The sequence below is a fragment of the Molossus molossus genome, unplaced genomic scaffold, assembly GCF_014108415.1.
Source record: "Molossus molossus isolate mMolMol1 unplaced genomic scaffold, mMolMol1.p scaffold_m16_p_32, whole genome shotgun sequence".
In the NCBI taxonomy this organism is placed as follows: domain Eukaryota; kingdom Metazoa; phylum Chordata; class Mammalia; order Chiroptera; family Molossidae; genus Molossus; species Molossus molossus.
The window spans coordinates 414,221-433,165 of record NW_023425369.1 but is presented as its reverse complement, the minus strand read 5'-3'; the positions used below and the strand labels follow the sequence as shown (position 1 = coordinate 433,165).

At 36.4% G+C, this 18,945-nt stretch overlaps 1 protein-coding gene across 1 annotated transcript in view; it reads right to left on the bottom strand.

Moving 5' to 3' along the window:
• Nucleotides 1–1,263: 1,263 nt before the first annotated feature.
• Nucleotides 1,264–18,945, bottom strand: part of NMT2 (N-myristoyltransferase 2) — a 67,603-nt gene continuing 49,921 nt past the window's right edge. The window contains 3 exon segments of the mRNA XM_036281196.1: nucleotides 1,264–1,709; nucleotides 1,892–2,029; nucleotides 3,613–3,780. Of these exon segments, the coding sequence (XP_036137089.1) occupies nucleotides 1,689–1,709; nucleotides 1,892–2,029; nucleotides 3,613–3,780 (327 nt within the window). The 3' untranslated portion in view covers nucleotides 1,264–1,688.

The window sequence follows — 18,945 nt, the reverse complement described above, 5'->3', positions numbered from 1 at the left end:
TGGCTGTGTCCCAATAAAACTTTATGGATGCTGAATTTGATTTTCATACAATTCTCCTGTGTCACAAAATGTTATTCCTTCAATCACTCAAAAATGTAAAAAGTGCCTTGGCTGGTTTTGCTCAGTGGTTAGCATGGGCCAGGGACTGAAGGGTCAAGGGTTTTATTCCCGGTCAAGGGCATGTACCTGAGTTGCAGGTTCAATCCCTGGCCCCAGTTGGGGTAGTGTGGGAGGCAACCAACCGGTATGTCTCTCACATTGATATTTCTGTCTCCCTCACTCCCTTCTACTCTATCTAAAAATCAGTGGAAAAAATATTCTCCGGTAAGGATTAACAAAACAAAACAAAACCACCCTTAGCTTGTGGGCTGTACAAAAACAGGCGATGGGCTGGATTTAGCTGATAGGCCATAGTTTGCTAGCCCCTGCCTAGTATAACATAAGATTGATTTCATATGACTACTTATAACACGAAGGAAAAGCTATCATGTTGTCTGAAATAATTAAAATTTTCTGGACTGAAGAGCCTAGGCACTGGAAGAGGGAAGATAGAAAGAAGTACCTACTTTGGGAAACTTGAGTAAAGGCCAGTTTACGTGGCCTCATTTAGCATTTTTTTCCCCTTGGACGACTGGCAATATATACACATATGTACACTGTGAGACTTGTTTTATCAAATTCTAGATAAAAACACCATCGGTAACAAAATTATGAATACTTATTTACAAATAAGCCATTTTCTATTCGCATGACAGCTTTCATGATAAAGTCAGCATAAAGGAATATGTGCAATTTTGCAAAAGTAAAAAAACATTCAAACTATCAATATCCTGATAGCACTAATAAATTCCACCAGGCATTTCCTTTGACTTTAGCACTTTCATTTCCTTTTCCTCACATATCCTTGCTGTTGCTGAGAAGAAAAGAGTTTGTGCAGCAGCAGAAAAGTCTAGTCAGTCATGGGTGCACACTCTTTCAGAGGACACATGTCATATGTGCACAAAACTTTGCTTTTGAACCAATCCACCAACCTGTTGAAAATTAAAGTATAAATTTGTATTTATTGATTTGGCAACTTTGCTTCTGGAGAAATAAATGTACTAGTCACCAGTACACTTTAATCTCACTGTACATGTAAACACCCACCATTCATCATTGACTTATGGAAGTGCTGATTCCAGAAATGTCCCCAATGATAGCATGGAAGGTGACAGAAGGAAAAATTTCCCAAATGGATCCTTTATTCTGTTACACAGACAAACAGACCACCACTTAATAAATAGAAATGCAGCAGTTTATCTCCACACAATAGCAAAGATTTTTTGTACACGAGTCCGTGACTTCTGTTCCGTCCATATAAAAAAAGTCCCTTTCTAGAGAATGCAAAAACCTTCTCTTCATCAAGAGACAGTCAAAAGTCTGAAAATTAGAGGAATGTGCTCTTTGTACCCTTTCATCCCTCTTTCAAATGGGTAAACAGTGGGAAAATAAGGAAGAATATTAATGTTCTAGCTAGAAATATGTAGTATTGGTCATATATGGATGTTTTTTCATCTTTTCCGATTATTACCAACTGCATCAGTTTCACTTAAGTTGTGCTTTTATTCTTTGGAATGGCAGTTCCAGGAATCATTAAATAAAATATTAACAAATGACGGTGTCAGAGTTCTAGGAATGGAAACATCCACCTACTGTAATACAAGTCCAACCTAAAGGGAAGGAAGAAATGAACTAGTAAGAACAGGTAGGTAAACAAGAGATAAATTATAATGTAGTATAGTTGATCTGTATTTTTTAAAAGCTACTAAAAAAACTTAATAATCCTAAGGGAAATATGAAATTTCCTAGGTAAATGTATTAAGTTTGTAAAGGGTATATTAACTTCTCTTACCTTTTCAGAATCTGTTCCTGGACACCTCCAATTGTACAAGTAATACTGTAAACTGCCATCTCCTATACCAAACTTGAGTTTTTCCAAGAATGTCTTATTTTCCATCAAATCTAGTGCATTGAATACATCAAATCCTTTCTGCCAATGTAAAAGGGATTTAAAATTGAAAATTTCAAAAGACTAGAGTGTTTTCTGTGTATGTATTTCAGCATAACAGTGAATTCCTCTAATAACCTGAATATGCATTTATAATAAGATTCAATGTCTGTAATATATATATATGCAATATGGGTTAAGAATTCAGTTCAAGCCCTGGCCGGTTTGGCTTGGTGGTTAGAGAGTCAGCCTGCGGTCCAGAGAGACCCCGGTTCGGTTCCCGCTAAGGGCATGTACCTCAGTTGCAGTTTGTCCCCGGCCCTGGTTGGTTGTGCGGGTGGCAACCATTCAATGTGTCCCTTTCACGTCAATGTCTCTCTCTCTCTCTCTCTCTCTCTCCCTCCCACTCTATCTTAAAAAAAAAAAAAAAGAATTCGGTTCAAAACTGCCTTATATAACTAGCAGTAAATAAGTCAGCAAGATTATCTAGAAATGCTGAATCAAAATATAGTATGCTGACTAACAATGACATAAAAAAATCTATTACAAATTCAGAAAATATTTGTTCCTGCTTTAGAAGTAACAGTTGACTAGATGGTTCCATCTCCAGAACTGTTAGTTCCTGGTCTTTCTAACTTCTGACTTAGCTCAAGGTACAGCCAAGAAACCAAAGTTGTAAGAACTTTAAACAGTGTATTTATCTTGGGCTGATAATGGGAAATAAATTTGGTAAAATTTAATAGTAAAAATCGAATGTCTTTAAAATGTTAGATAATACTATGCAAAATGTGATACAGATGAAGCACCTATTTCTCAGCATTTCTATTTCTCAGCATTTTTACCTTAAATAACTTATTACAGGCCTTTTTTGGAAAGTAGTTAAAAGTGAGCAATAGGATCAAAGAATCAGATAATGTTGATTTTGGCATCCACTAGTAATGTTGTTTTAATCAATGATCAAATACTAGTAAATGAAAGCAAAACACTTTTGATGTGTTGTTCCCAATTCTCATGAAGAGTATTTTCTCATATTCAATAATTACATCAAAATGTATCTTGTTTCAATTTCTTTTTAAAGGGAATTTAGTAATTATCCTAACTATGACACTGAGGAAATTTAAAAAACAATATAAATATAGTAAAGCATATTTTTAATTTAATTTCTTTCACTTAAAAACTTTTAAATTTTACCAATAATCCCCTTAATTTAAAAAATAAAATCCCTTTCATTTTAAATTACATAGACCATTTATTTGAATAAAAAAACTTACTGTTGCTAATTATTTACTGCAAAACAAGCACTCATGTATTATATTATGGGATCATATCTTATTTTCCTTATGGGTTTTATGTATTCTTATGTAAGTGTTTAAAGTATCTAGCTGATATAAAATGTCTTTTTGGTTAAGTTGCGATGGAATTAATGATGAAAATAGCCATTAAAATTTTAAAATTAACTTATCAAAATTATTCCTTTGATTGATGTTGACCAAAGTAAAACAAACAAGCAAACAAATAAAACTCAACTGAATTCCTCCTATGTGGAAGGAAATAAAGTAAGATACTTTATGTACTTTGACATACATATTTAGAAAAAACAGAACAAAAAGTAGTGAATTTCTTACCAATTTAGCTATAATGAGCGCATCATTCATGAGGTCTAGCAGGGGTGTCTCCGTGTGAATGTTGTAGAAGGAGTAGGCAGCTTTGAGGCTCTTGTGAGCAGGGTGGTGCATGACTGTGGAGGGGAGTGTGTAGAAGCTCAGGAAGTCAGTAAGTTTACCACTGGAGTTCTAAAGAACAAAGGTAATGTCAGGTAAATACCTCCTAGAACAAATATTATCCATGCATTTAAGCTAATTTTTAAATCTCTGACTTACACCATAACTTTTTGTTAAAACAAAAAGCAACAATTCATACTTCTCCCTTGCAGTCTGATTTGGGCCCTGTAGAGTATGTTATTTAGAGGCCCAAAAAAGGCACGGTGTTGTAACCTTAGGCTAAGCGCTAGTTAATGATTTGCATAAAGATTTTAAGCAGTAGAAAGTTTTAAAAGGAAAGCTTCCCCTCAGGATGATGAATGAGTCTCTCTAGAGTTATGAAAAAGGGATCAAAGTAGAAGCATTGTTTTTGCAGAGGTAAGAGTGTTGAGGATTAGACTGACACTGTATAGCATTTAACATTTTGGCACAAGGTGAGAATTTTATTAGCTAAAAGCAAAGTTGGATTGAGTTTGGAACCTGTTTTTTGTTTTGTTTTTTTTATCCTCACCCAAAGACATTTTTCCATTTTTTGTTCAGATAGAGTAGGAGGGAGAGAGAAAGAGAGAAACATCGCCGTGAAAGGGACATATTGAGTGGTTGCCACCCACACAACCCAACCAGGGCTGGGGACAAACTGCAACCAAGGTACGTGCCCTTAGTGGGAACCAAATCCGGGTCTCTCCGGACCGCAGGTCGACGCTCCAACCGCTGAGCCAAACCGGCCAGGGTTGGAACCTGTTTTTAGAAGTGTGTGAAAGGCATTGGTACTGTACCAAAATACACATATATGAATAACAGAGAAAATCTGAAGCTATGAAAAATCAAAAGAGATGCAATAGTGGTATTGATTTCATTATCATTAGTATACCTTTCTTCTTTTTTTGTTAATCCTCACCTGAGGATATTTTTCCATTGATTTCTAGATAAGGTAGAAGGGAGAGAGAGAGGAAGAAAGAGAAACATGGTTGTGAGAGACACATTGATTGGCTGCCTCTTGTAGGACCTGACAAAGGCCGGGGGTCAAACCCAAAACCCAGGTACATACCCTTGTCCGGAATCAAACCCGAGACCCTTTGGTCCACAGGCTGATTCACTAACCACTGAGTCAAACCAGCCAGGGCTGGTATACCTTTCAATATAAGAAATAAACTGATAATATTTGGGTTGTTTTAATAGCTGTGGTGGCCTATGTAGTTTGCATATAATTCAAACTATGATGTTTGAATTACACAGCTGAAGCTAGTCCACCTGCATGCTATTGCTAGTATTTCTTTCAGCAGGAAAGACAATTCCACAGGGATATCTGTTTTTTTGAGTGCTTCTGATTCATTAAGCCTTTTTTAGACATAAAGAAGTCAGAGACACTAAACTAAAGTGATTCTCTATTGTATTGTACTAGCAGCTCAGTATTAGAGATGAATTAAAGACCTAAACTATCTGCTTTAATAAAGATTTTCAATTTAAAAAACAACAGAAATTAAAAACAAACAAACAAACAAACAAAAAACTCACTGGATGGGTTTAATAGTAGAGTGGAGATGACAGAGGACAGAATCACTGAACTTGAAAATTCAGTTGAATTTACCCAATCTGAACAAAAAAGAGAAAACAGACGGAAAAAAATATGAATTAAGTCTCAAGGATCTGTGGGACAGTAACAAAAGATCCAACAATCATATCATTGGAGTCCCAGAAGGAAAGGAAAAAGTATGGTGCTGAAAGAATATCCGAAGAAATAATGGCTGAAAACTTCCCAAATTTGGCAAAATACACACAACAGATTTAAGAAGCTCAGTAAGCCTTTACAGGATAAACTCAAAGAAATCCACTGCAAGACACATCATAGTTGAATTTCTGAAAACTACAGACAAAGAAAATTTTTGGAAGTAGTCATTGAGAAACAATGCATTATATATACCACATGATCTCACTTATATATGGAATATAATGAACATAACAGTCTGAGGAATACAGTAGACCCAGAAACATGGAAGTAGGGCACAGACTGACATCCCTCAGAAGAGGGGGTGAGGGGGTGGGAAGAGATAAACCACAGAACTTATATGCATGTATGCATGATCAATGGACTTGGACAACTAAGCCAGGGACGGGGCGGGGGTGGGGTGGGGAGGGGGGTGCCAATGGGGTAAAAAAGGTAAAATATCTGTAACAAAAAAATAAATTAAAAAAAAAAAAAAAAAAGAGAGAGAGAAACAATGCATTATCTACAGAAAACCAATTCAACTGACAGATTTCACATCTGAAATCATCAAGACAAGAAAGTGACAACATTTTTTTTTTTAAGTTGGGAAAATTGTTTTTATTTTAAAATAATATATAGGAAACTCCTGTGTTTTACTTTTTAATTTTTTGGTATACACAATAATGCAATCCAGGTTGAAGGACCCTGACAACATTTTTTTAAGTGCTGAAAGAAGAACCATCAACCATGAATTCTGTATCTGGTGAAATTATCCTTCAGGAATAAGAACATTCTTAGACAAATGAAAACTAGAAGGATCTGTTGCTAGTAGACATACCTTTAGGACTAGCCAAAGGAAATTCTTCAAATAGAAAGGAAATAATAAGGAATCTTGGTGCCTCAAGAAGGAAGAACAAAACAATAGAAACAGCAGAAATTTTGGTATACAGTTGACCCTTGAACAATGTGGGAGTTAGAGGTGCCGACCTCCTGGACAGTTGAAAATCTGCATATAACTTCTGACTCCCCCGCAAACTTAATAGCCTACTGCTGACTAATAACATAAACAGTCAATGAACACATATTTTGTATATGTATTATATACCACATTCTTACAATAAAGTCAGCTAGAAAAAATAAAATGTTATTAAAATCATAAGAAAGAGAAAATACATTTATAGTACCAAACATATTTATTGAAAAAAACTGTATATAAGTGTACCCACATAGTTCAAACCTGTGTTATGCTTCAACTCTTAAGTTTTATAAATGTACTTGGTGGTTGAAACAAAAGTTATAAAACCATCTGATGCTCAAGACATGGATATTTAAGTTAAGAATGTGCCCTGGCCGGTCTGGCTCAGCAGTTGGAGCGTCAACCTGCGGACCAGAGAGTCCCAGGTTCGGTTCCTGCTAGGAGCATGTACCCCCCCCCCCCCAAAAAAAACCTATGTAAAGGAACCTAAATGGAGTAAAGTCACCTGAAGTGGTAAAATGTTGATGCCAGTAGACTATGATCAGTCACGTGTATATTGTAATACCCAGAGTGACCATTATGAAAACTATACAAATACACTAAAAATAAAGAAAGAGCCCTGGTCAGTTTTGCTGAGCGGTTAGAATGTCATCCCGCGGACCAATGAGTCACAGGTTCAGTTCCAGCCAAGGGAGCGTATCTCGGTTGTGATTTGTCCCCAGCCCTGGTTGGGGCTGTGCGGGAGGCAGCCACATGATGTGTCTCTTTTGTGTCAATATTTCTCTCTCTCTCTCTCTCTCTCTCTCCCCCCCTCCCTCCCATTCTATCTGAACAAAAAATGGAAAGGTGTTCTCAAGTGAGGATAAAAAAAAAAAGAATCCTAAAAAATTCTCCATGCAATGCACAGGAAAGCAAAGATAAAGAGACAGTGGAACAATACCAGAGGAAACAAACAGAAAACAAATAATAAAATGGCAGTGTCAAGCTCTAACATATCAATAATTATCAAATGTAAATGATCCCAATATACCAATCATGATCTAAATATACCAATCAAAAAAAAAAAAAAAAAAAAAAAACAAAGATTGGCAGAGTGGCCCAACTACATGCTGTTTACAAGAAACTCATTTCAAATTCAATGGCATAGATGGATTGAAAGTAAAAGGCCTACCAAAGATATACCATGCAAACATTGTTTAAAAAGTAGGAGTGGCTATATTAATATCCAACAAAGTGACTTCAGAGCAAAGAAAATTACTGGAGACAAAGGGGTATTACATGATGATAAAAAGATAGATCCACTAAGTAGACATAAAAGTCCTAAATGTATAAGTACCAACTAAGACTTTCCAAATACATCAAGAAAAACTGATAGAGCTGTAAGGAGAAATAGACAAATGCACAATTACAGTTGAGGACTTTCACAACCCTTTTATCAACTAATAGAACTACTAAAAAGAAATTCAGCAAGAATATTAAAAAAAATCTTTGAACACAATCAACAGAATCTAATTAGCATATATAAACACTCCACCTAAAAAGAGCAGAATATACATTTCATAAGCACACAGAACATTCACCAAGATAGACCATATGGGTCTAAAACAAACCTCAAGAACTCGAACAGAGCTGAAATCATACAGAGTGTGTTCTCCAACCATAATAGAATGAAATTAGTAATCAATTGGACTTCTCTTAACACATCAAAATTGAACAACAGAATTTAAGTAATCCATGGCTCAAAAAGAGAAAGTCTCAAAGGAAATTTTTAAAAAAATACATAGACTTGAATGAAAATGAAAACAGAACATACCAAAATATGTAGGATTAAGCTAAAGCAGTATAGAGAGAGACATTTGCATAAGTACTTACACTGTAACAGAGAAAGGTCTCAGTAATCTAGTTACTTCCCTCAAGGTATGAGAAAAAGAAGAGCAAAATAAACCCAGAGCAAGCAAAGGAAGGAACTAATCATATGATCAGAAATCAATGAAACTGAAAATAGGAAAACAATACAGAAAACCAACAAAACAAAAGCCTGGTTCTTAGGGAAAAAAATCAATGGTATTGATGCAATGCTGGCAAGACTTACAAAAATAAAGAGAAGGTATGAATCATCAATAGAAGTAATGAAATCAGGGTTATCACTATATATCTGGCAGCAATTAAAAGACTAACAAGGAAGTAATTATGAACAACTTTATTCTTATAAAGTTGACAATTTAGAGGAAAGGACCAATTCTTTTTTTAATTTTTTTTATCCTCACTAGAAGATAGTTTTGCATTTATCTTCAGATAGAGCAGGAGGGAGACAGGGAAGAAGAGAGAGAGAGAAACATAGAAGTGAGAGAGACACATCAATTGGTTGTCACCCGGACAACCCCAACCAGGGCCGGGGATGAACTGCAACCGAGGTACGTACCCTTAGCAGGAATCGAACCCGGGACTCCCCAGTCCGCAGGCCGACACACTAACCACTGAGCCAAACCAGCCAGGGCAAAGGACCAATTCTTAAAAACCACGAACTGTTACACCACAATCAAGTGAAAAAGATTATCTGAATAATGCATTGTTTTAACAAAAGAATTCTCTAAGGTCAGATGGTTTTGTTTGTTTTTTTAAATATGTTTTTATTGATTTCAGAGAGAGGAAGGGAAAGGGAGAGAGGTAGAAACATCAGTGAGAGAGAAACATGGATCAGCTGTCTCCTTCACACCCACCAACTGGGGATCAAGCCCATCAGCTAGGCATGTGTCCCAACCAGGAACTGAACAGGTAGCCTCCTGGTGCCTGGGTCAACGCTCAACCAACTGAGCCACACAGGCCAGGCAGGTCAGATGGTTATAACTGAACAAGTCTAGCAAACATTTAAAGAATTATCACTGATTATATATAATCTCTTCTAGAAAATAGAAGAGGAGGTAACATTTCCCAACTCATTCTATTAGGCCAGTATTATCCTGATGTCTAAACCGGACAACAGTACCCAAAACAAACAAACAACTCCCCCCCCCCCCAAAAAAAACCCTGCAGACCATGTATCACTCATGAACTAAAAAAAAAAAAAAAAAAAAAAATTAAAAAATTCATAGAAAGAATTATACACCATAAACAATTGGATTTCTTTCTAGGAATGCAAGGGTGGTCAAAAATTTAAAAATCAAATCAATGTAATATACCATATCAACAGGCTAAAGAAGAAAACTCTTATGATCATATCAGTTGAAGTGGAAAAAGCATTGGACAAAATTCAACACCCATTCATTTTAAGAATTCTCAGCAAGTTAGGCATAGAGGAGAATTATCGCAAATTGATAAGGTACATCTACAAAAATTCTATAGCAAATACACTTTATGATGGAAAACTGAATGCTTTTCTCCTAATATGAAGAATAAGACAAGGTTGTCAACCTTCACTACTCTTATTCAAAAAAGCACTGGAAGATCTAGCTCCTCTACTAAGGCAAGAAAAAATAAAATAAAAGGGATACAGTTGGGAAGAGAAGAAATAAAACTGTTCCTAATTTGCAGATGGCATGATTGTCTATGGAAAAATCCCAAGAAATCTACAAATAAACTGGAACTAATAAGTGATTTCAGCAAGATATCAGGATACAAGATCAATACAAAAAAAAAAGCAACTGTATTTGTATATAGTAATGAACATGCAGAAACCAAATTTAAAAACACAATTAACATTGATAATGACTCCAAGGAAAATGAAGTATTTAGGTATATGCTTAAGAAAACATGAGGCCCACACCACCAAGACACATAATTAAAATGGCAAAGGTTAAAGACAAAGAAAAAATCTTAAAAGCAGCAAGAGAAAGACAGTTAAGTTATCTACAAGGGAGCTCCCATAAAATTGTCAGCTGATTTCTCAACAGAAACATTTCAGGCAAGAAGGGATTGGCATGAAATATTCAAACTGATGAAAAGCAAGAACTACACAACCAAGACTACTTTACCTAGTAAGGCTATCATTTAAACTTGAAGGAAAAACAAAGAGCTTCCCAGATGAAAAAAAGCTAAAGGAGTTTGTTACCACCAAACCAGTATTACAAGAAATGTTAAGGGCTTGCTTTAAGAAGAAGAAGAAAAAGAAAAAGAACAGAGGAACATAGTTAAAAGAATAAAATGGCAACAAATATGTACCTAACAATAATCACTTTAAATGTAAATGGCTTAGGCAAGCTCGCCCTCCCAGGAGCATGGCCTCACCCTTTCCTTCCCCTTCTACTTCCCCCTCAGGCATGTATCTCCTACACTCTAAGGGACCCCATGAGGACTACAACCAGAAAGCAATGGGCAGCAGCTCATCTCAGGCAAACTTCTTCAACCTGTCCCCAAGGCCCCTTTCTCTAACTTCTTACTGAGCCAAAGCAACCCAATCTAGGCTCATTTCCCCACCTAGTCTCTCTCCTGTTGTTTGGTCTATCCTAGTCCCTCCCTTGTTTCACTGTCCCCAGCTTTAATAAATGTCCTCTAACTATAAAATAAAATAAATAAATGTAAATGGCTTTAATGCTCCAATCAAAAGACACAGGGCAGGCTGAATGGATAAGAAAGCAAGACCCATATATATGCTATATACAAGAGACCCACCTCAGAATGAAAGACACACACAGACTAAAAGTAAAAGGATGAAAAAAGATACTTCCTGCAAATGGAAAGGAAAAAAAGTGGGAGTACCAATAGTTATATCTAACAAAACAGACTTTAAAGCAATGCCTATAGTAAGAGACAAAGAAAGACACTACATAATGATAAAAGGAACAATCCAGTAAGAGGATATAACTCTTGTAAACACATATGCACGGAACATAAGAGCACATAAATATGTAAAGAAAATCTTGAGGGATATAAAGGGAGATATTGACAGTAATATAGTCACAGTAGAAGATTTTACCACCCCATTGAAATCAATGGATAGACTTCCCAGACAGGAAATGGTAGCCTTAAATGGCACACTAGATCAAATGGATTTTATTAATATCTTCAGAGTATTTCACTCCAAAGCAGCAAAATATACATTCTTCTCAAGTGCACATGGAACATTTTCTAGGACAGACCACATGTTAGGACACAAAACAAATCTCAATAAATTTAAGAAGATTAAAATCATACCAAGCATCATCATCTCTAACTTGTATGAAACTAGAAGTCAATCACAAGAAAAAAACTGAAAAACACACAAGACATGGAGGCTAAATAACATGTTACTAAACAATGAATGGGTTAACAATGAGATCAAGGAAGAAATCAAAAGATACCCTGAAACAAATTAAAATGAGAAAACATCCCAAAATCCACAGAACACAGACAAAGCAGTCCTCAGAGGGAAATTCATAGCATTACAGGCCTATCTCAAAAAACAAGAAAAATCTCAAACAATCTAACTTTACACTTAAGGGAACATGCAAAAGAACAACAAACAAAGCCCAAAGTGAGTAAAAGGAACAGAATAATAAAAATCAAAGCAGAAATAAATAAAATAGAATCTAAAAAATATATATATAAAAGATCAATGAAACCAAGAGTTGCTTCTTTGCAAAGATAAACAAGACTGACAAACCTTTAACCAGACTCATCAGAGAGAACCTAAATAAATAAAGTCAGAAATGAAAGAAGAGAAGTAACAGCTGACACCAAAGAGATACAAAAATATTGCAAGAAAATATTATAAACAACTATATGTCAGTATATTGGACAATCTGGAAAAAAATGGACAAATTCCTAGAAATATGCAATCTTCCAAAACCGAATAAGGCAAAATCAGAGACTCTGAATAGACAGATTACAATTAGTGAAACTGAAGCAGTAATCAAAAAACTCCCAACAAACAAAAGCCCTGGACCAAATGGCTTCACAGGTGAATTTTACCAAACATTCAACAAATAACCAACACCTATCCTCCTCAAACTATTCCAAAAAATTCAAGAGGAGGGAAGACTCCCAAGCTCATTTTATGAAGCCAGCATTATCCTAATTTTAAAACCAGATAAAGAAGCTACGAAGAAAAAAACTATAGGCCAATATCCCCAATGAACATAAGATGCTAATATACTCAAAAAAATATTAGCCAACCAGATCCCGCAATACATTAAAAAGATGATGCCCTGGCCAGTGTGGCTCAGTTGATTGTATGTTGTCCCACACAGTGAAAGTTTGATTGTTTGATTCCAGGTCAGGGCACATGCCTGTGTTGCAGGCTCAATCCCTGGTAGGGGGCATACAGGAGGCAGCTGATCAATGTTTCACTCTCACATTGATGTTTCTCTCTTTCTCTACCTCTAAAAACCAACTTAAATATCTTTAAAAAAAAAAAGGTCATACACCATGATCAAGTGGAAATTATTCCAGGGATGCAACGTTAGTACAATACCCGCAAATCAGTAAACGTGTTATACCACATGAACAAAATAAATGATATAAATCACATGATTAGCCCTGGCTGGTTTGACTCAGCGGTTAGAGTGTCGGCACACAGACCAAAGAGTGGCAGGTTCTATTCCAATCAAGGGCATGCACATCAGTTGTAGTTTGAACCCTGGCCCTGATCGGGGTCGTGTGGAAGGCAACCAATCTCAATCTCTCTCTCTCCCCCCACCCCCTCCCATTCTATCTGAAAATCAATGGAAGGATATCCTCCAGTGAGGATTAAAAACAAAAAATCACATGATCATATCAGCAGATGCAGAAAAAGCATTTGATAAAATTCAGCACACATTTATCATAAAAATTCTCAGCAAAGTAGGAATAGAGGAAACATACTTCAACATAATAAAGGCCATATATGACAAACCCATAGCCAACATCATACTCAATGGGCAAAAACTAAAAGCTTTTTTCTTAAGATTGAAAACGAGAGGGCTGCCCTGGCCAATTTGGCTCAGCGGTTGGAGCATCGTCCCACTCACTTAAGGTTCACAGGCTTGATTCCTGGTAAGGGCACATACCCAGGTTTCGGGTTAGATCCCTAGTTGGACGTGAATGGGAGGCAACTGATCCATGTTTCTCTCTCCCAAATCAATTAAAGACAAAAAACATATCCTCGCGAGAGGACTAAAAAAATTAATATTTGACAAAGAAGCCAAGAACATACAATGGAGTAAAGATAGTCTTATTCAATAAATAATGTTGGGAAAATTGGACAGATACGTACAAAAAATTTAACTAGACTACCTTCTTACACCATACACAAGAATAAACTCAAAATTGATTAAAGACTTAAATGTTAGGCTCAAAACCATAAAACTCCTAGAAGAAAACACAAGCAGTAAAATCTTGGAAATTTCTTGCAGCAATTTTTTCCCTGATATATTGCCTTGGGCAAGGAAAACAAAAAAAATAAACAACTGGGATTACATCAAACTAAAAAGTTTATGCACAGCAAAGAAAACCATCAACAAAATGAAAAGACAACCCACTGAATGGGTGAACATAATGGCCAATGATACATCAGATTTGGGATTAATATCAAAAATCATAAGGAATTTATAAAACTCAATGCCAAAAATCCAATTAAAAAGGGTAAAGGACCTGAATAGACACTTCTACAAAGAAGACATAGAGATTACCAACAGACATATGCAAAGATGTTCAACATCACTAATCTTTAGAGAAATGCAAATTAAAACTAAAATGAGGTATCGCCTCACACCTGTCAGAATGGCTATCATCAATACATTAACAAATAAGTTTTGGCGAGGATGTGGAGAAAAGGGAACCCTCATGCACTGTTGGTGGGAATGCAAATTGGTGTAGCCACTGTGGAAAGCAGTATGGAGTTACCTCAAAAAGTTAAAAATGTTAACTGCCTTATGACCCAGAAATTCTACTTTTGGGGATATATCCAAAGAAATCCGAGACATTAATTCAAAAGAATATATGCACCCTATGTTCACTGAAGCGTTAATTACAATAGCCAAGATCTGGAAGCAGCCCAAGTGTCCATCAGTAGATGTGTGGATAAAAAAGCTGTGGTAGCCCTGGCCAGTTTTGCTCAGCGGTTAGAGCATTGGTCCACGGACCATAGAGTCCCAGGTTCTGTTCCTGCTAAGGACACATACCTCAGTTGCAGTTCATCCTGGCCCCTATTGGAGTCATGTGGGTGCCAACTGGTCATGTCTCTCTCTTTCTCATATCGATGTTTCTCTCTCTCTCTTCCTCCCTCCTGCTCTATCTGAAGATACATACAAAAATGTCCTTGAGTGAGGAAAAAAAAAAGATGTGGTACATTTACACAATTTAATGCCACTGGGCCATAAAAAAGAAGAAAATCTTACCATTTGTGACAGCATGGATGGATCTGAAGAGCATTATGCTTAGTGAAATAAGCCAGTCACAGAAAGACAAATACCATATGATTTCACTCACATGTGGAATCCAATGAACAAAATAAACTAACAAAATAGAAACAGACTCATAGATAGAGAACAGACTGACAGCTGTCAGAGGGGAGAGGGGTTGCAGGACTGGGTAAAAAAGGTGAAGGAATTAAGAAAAAAACACCTCATAGACACAGACATCAGTATGGTGATTAGCAAAGGGAAACAGGGTGGAGGAAGGTAAAAGAGGGTAAAGGAGAGATAAATGGTGGTCGAAGGAGACTTGACTTGGAGTAGTGAACACACAATTCAATATACAGATGATGTATTATAAAATTGTATACCTGAAACCTATATAAATTTATTAACCAATGTCACCCCAATAAATTCAATTAAAAAAAACCATATACAGGATCTGGATGCTGAGAATTATAGGACGATAAAATAAATGGAGACCTACTATGTTCATGGATTAGAAGACTTGTCAATTCTCTCCAAATTAACCTACAGTTGTTGTTTTTTTAAATCTTCACCCGAGAATATGATTTTTGATTTTAGAGATAGAGGAAGAGGGAACGAGAGACAGAAACATCAATGTGAGAGAGCAACATTGACTGGTTGCCTCCAGTATGTGCCCTGACTGGGAATCAAACCCACAGCCTTTTTGGTGTATGGGACGATGCTCCAACTAACTGAGCCACCTGGCCAGAGTAATCTATAGATTTAATGTAATTCCTATCAAAATCTCAGCAAGGTGTTTTATAGACAAAGACACATTTCTTCTAAAATTTATATGGAAAGGCTAAGCAAACAGCTGAAACAATCTCAACAAAGAAAAGTGAGAGAAATCACTGTACCTGCTATTAGTGCATACTATAGAGCTTTAATAATCAAGACAGTGTGGTACTGGTGAAGGAATAGACATAGAGATCAATAGAACAGAAAAGAGAACCCAGAAATAGTCCACAACAATTAAATTGAGCATATAGAAAAACTTACACAAACTAAGAGGCTTACAGTCAAAAAGAAAAACAGGCCAAGTATATGAACAGCAAACTCATATAAAAAATAAAAATGGCTAACAGATTTATGACAAGATGTTCAAATTCACCAGTAATAAGAAATATAAATTAAAAACAAGCCCTGGCCTGTTTGGCTCAGCATTTGGAGCATCGGCCCACGGACCAGAGAGTCCCAGGTTCAGTTCCCGCTAAGGGCACGTACCTCAGTTGCAGTTTGTCCTGGCCCCAGCTGGGGTCGTGTGGGTGGCAACCAGTTGATGTGTCTCTCTCACATCGATGTTTCTCTCTCTCTTCCTCTCTTCCCTCCCGCTCTATCTGAAGATAAATGTAGGAATGTCCTTGGGTGAGGATTAAAAAAAAACAAGATACCATTTGATACCCATCAGACAGATCTACATTTAAAGTCTTGATAATACCCTCAAATGTCAGTGAGAATGTGAGGAAACAGGACTTTTCACACACTGCTAAGAGATTTCACACACTGCTAAGAGATCTCTAGTAATGTTAAAGATGTGTGTGATCCTTAGACTAAGCAGTTCAACTTCTAAGTAGATATATTAGGGCAGCAGTTCTCAAAATGTGGTCTGTGAACTCCTGTGGGTACCTGAGACCCTTTCAGAAGTCTGTGAGGCAAAAACCATTTCTATAAGAGCACTAAGAAGTTATTTGTCTTAGTCACCATGTGATGCCTGCATTGAGAGTACAGAAGCAACAGTGGGTACCAGTGCTGGTGCCTCAGCACAAAACATGGCAGTGGCACCAAACCGCACCAGTGGTCACTCTATTCATCATCACCACATCCTCACAGTTAATAACAGGTTTCACGTAAGTATGTCCTTGATTAAGAATTAATTTTATTAACACTCAACCCTTAACTCATCTTTTTAATCCTCTGTGTGAAGCATTCTGCTGGAGACTGAAATATGAAGACTATCTCTAGAAGCCCTCAGGCAACTGAGTTGTGAGCTGAACTAGCCACTTTTTTCATGGAACACCACTTTAAAGCAGGACTGTCAAAATGGTTGCTCAGACTTTGGGTATTTGACACATCCTGAAAATCAATGACGTGAGCCAATCACTTCAAGGAAAAAGTTGGCAGAATTTTTTGCCAATGATAACATTTGAGCTTTCAGGTGCAAGTTAAAGCTTGGAAAATCCAGTCTCCTCGAGCTATATTTTATACTTTTCTGATGATGACAGTGGTGGTAGTATCAATGAATATGATTTTTTTACATTATATAATGAAACATCAATATTTGGAAGATCTATGTAATTCAATGAAAAAATATTTTCCAAATGATGGATATATAATGTTGCAAACTCATTGGTAAAAGAATCATTCAATAAACAAGATAGACCAATGGATTTTAATCTAAGAGCATGAAAAGTTCATTGACATGATTTTTCAGGTACAGAATATCCACAATTATCTGAAAAGGCTATTAAAATACTCATTCTTTTCCATATCTCCAATACTCTGTGTGAAGGATTTATTTTTCATATACTTCAGCCAAAACAATGTATCACAATAGGCTGAATGCAGAAGATGTGAGAACCAGTTGGTCTTCTATTAAGTCAGATGTTTAAGAGACTTGCAAAAATACCACCAGTCTTTTCACTAATTTTGTTACTTTGAAAAATAGTTATTTTTCATGCACAATATGTCATTTAGGTAAAATTTAATGGGCATATTGTTATATAGTTCTTAAATAATATATACTTTCCAATTATTTCTTCTTTTTCTTTTTTTAACTGATATAAATGACATATCACACTGTATTAGTTTCATGTGAACAGTATAATGATTTGATATATGTATATATTGTGAAATGATCACACTAAGAATACTTAACATCTATCACCTCACAGTTACAAGTTTTTTCTCATGTGCTAAGAACTTTTAAGATCTACTCTCGTAGCAACTTTCAAATATACAATACAGTATTGTTAACTATAGTTACCATGGTGTACATCCTCATGACGCACTTATTTTATAACTAGAAGTTTTTCCTTTGACCACATTCACCCATTTCACCCCTCAAACCCCAGTTCCCACCTCTGACAACCACCAATCTGTTATCTGTATCTATGAGGTTGTTTTAAAGAGTCCCCATATAAGTGAGATTATATGGTATTTGGCTTTGTCTGACTTAGAAAATAATATTTAAAATTTTCTGTTTTAATTTGAATACAGTAAATATCTGTAGATATAATCCACAAAAACAAAAAGGACTTTAGGGTCCTCAGTAATTCTTTTTCTTTTTCTTTTTCTTTTTTTTTTAATCCTCAACCGAGAATATTTTTCTATTTATCTTCAGAGAGTGGAAGAGAAAGAGAGGGAGAGAAAGGGAGAGAGAGAGAGAAACATTGATGTAAGAGGGACACATCGACTGGCTACCTCCCACACGACCCCAACCAAGGCCAGGGATGGACTGCAACCAAGGTATGTGCCCTTGGCCAGAATTGAACCCATGACTCGTTGATCCACGGGCCAACACTCTACCGCTGAGCCAAACCGGCCAGGGCCTCAATAATTCTTAAAAGAGTGAAGGTCTGAGTCCTGAGATCAAAAACTTTGACAACTACTGCTCTGGAGAAACACAAGTACATAAAGATTTATACACAAAGATATCCACCCCAGCACTGTTTTACAAATAAAAGTTTAAAAACAAAGACTGCTCAACTGTTTTTCAGAAATGTCCTCTGACTTCATTCTGTCTGCTCCCACCATTACTGCCCTAACTTAGCCATAATTTTACACCAGACAATGCCTGACAATGCTGAAAATACACTTCCAGCTTGATTCTCATGACTAAATAGTGAACAGCCCTCCACAGTACCTTCTAACTGACCTCCTCACTCCTTCCTCTCCTCCAGGTACTTACTAGTTTAAACCCCAACTTCTCAACTCCACCTCACTTCAACCAGAAGAGCTTCAAAGTGAAACAGCACTTGTACAACAAATTCTGGGCTTTTGAAAAATGGTTTAAAAATCACTATGTTAAACTCGTCTAACCAATAACCAGAAAATCTGAACTGTTACTTTTCCTTCCTTCCTCTGAACAAGGAGGGTTGAGTTAAGTGGCCAAATCTCAACCAAAGGCAGTTCAATTCTAGTTTTGCAAAACCAAAGGAATATTAAACTTTGGAATGTATCTACCT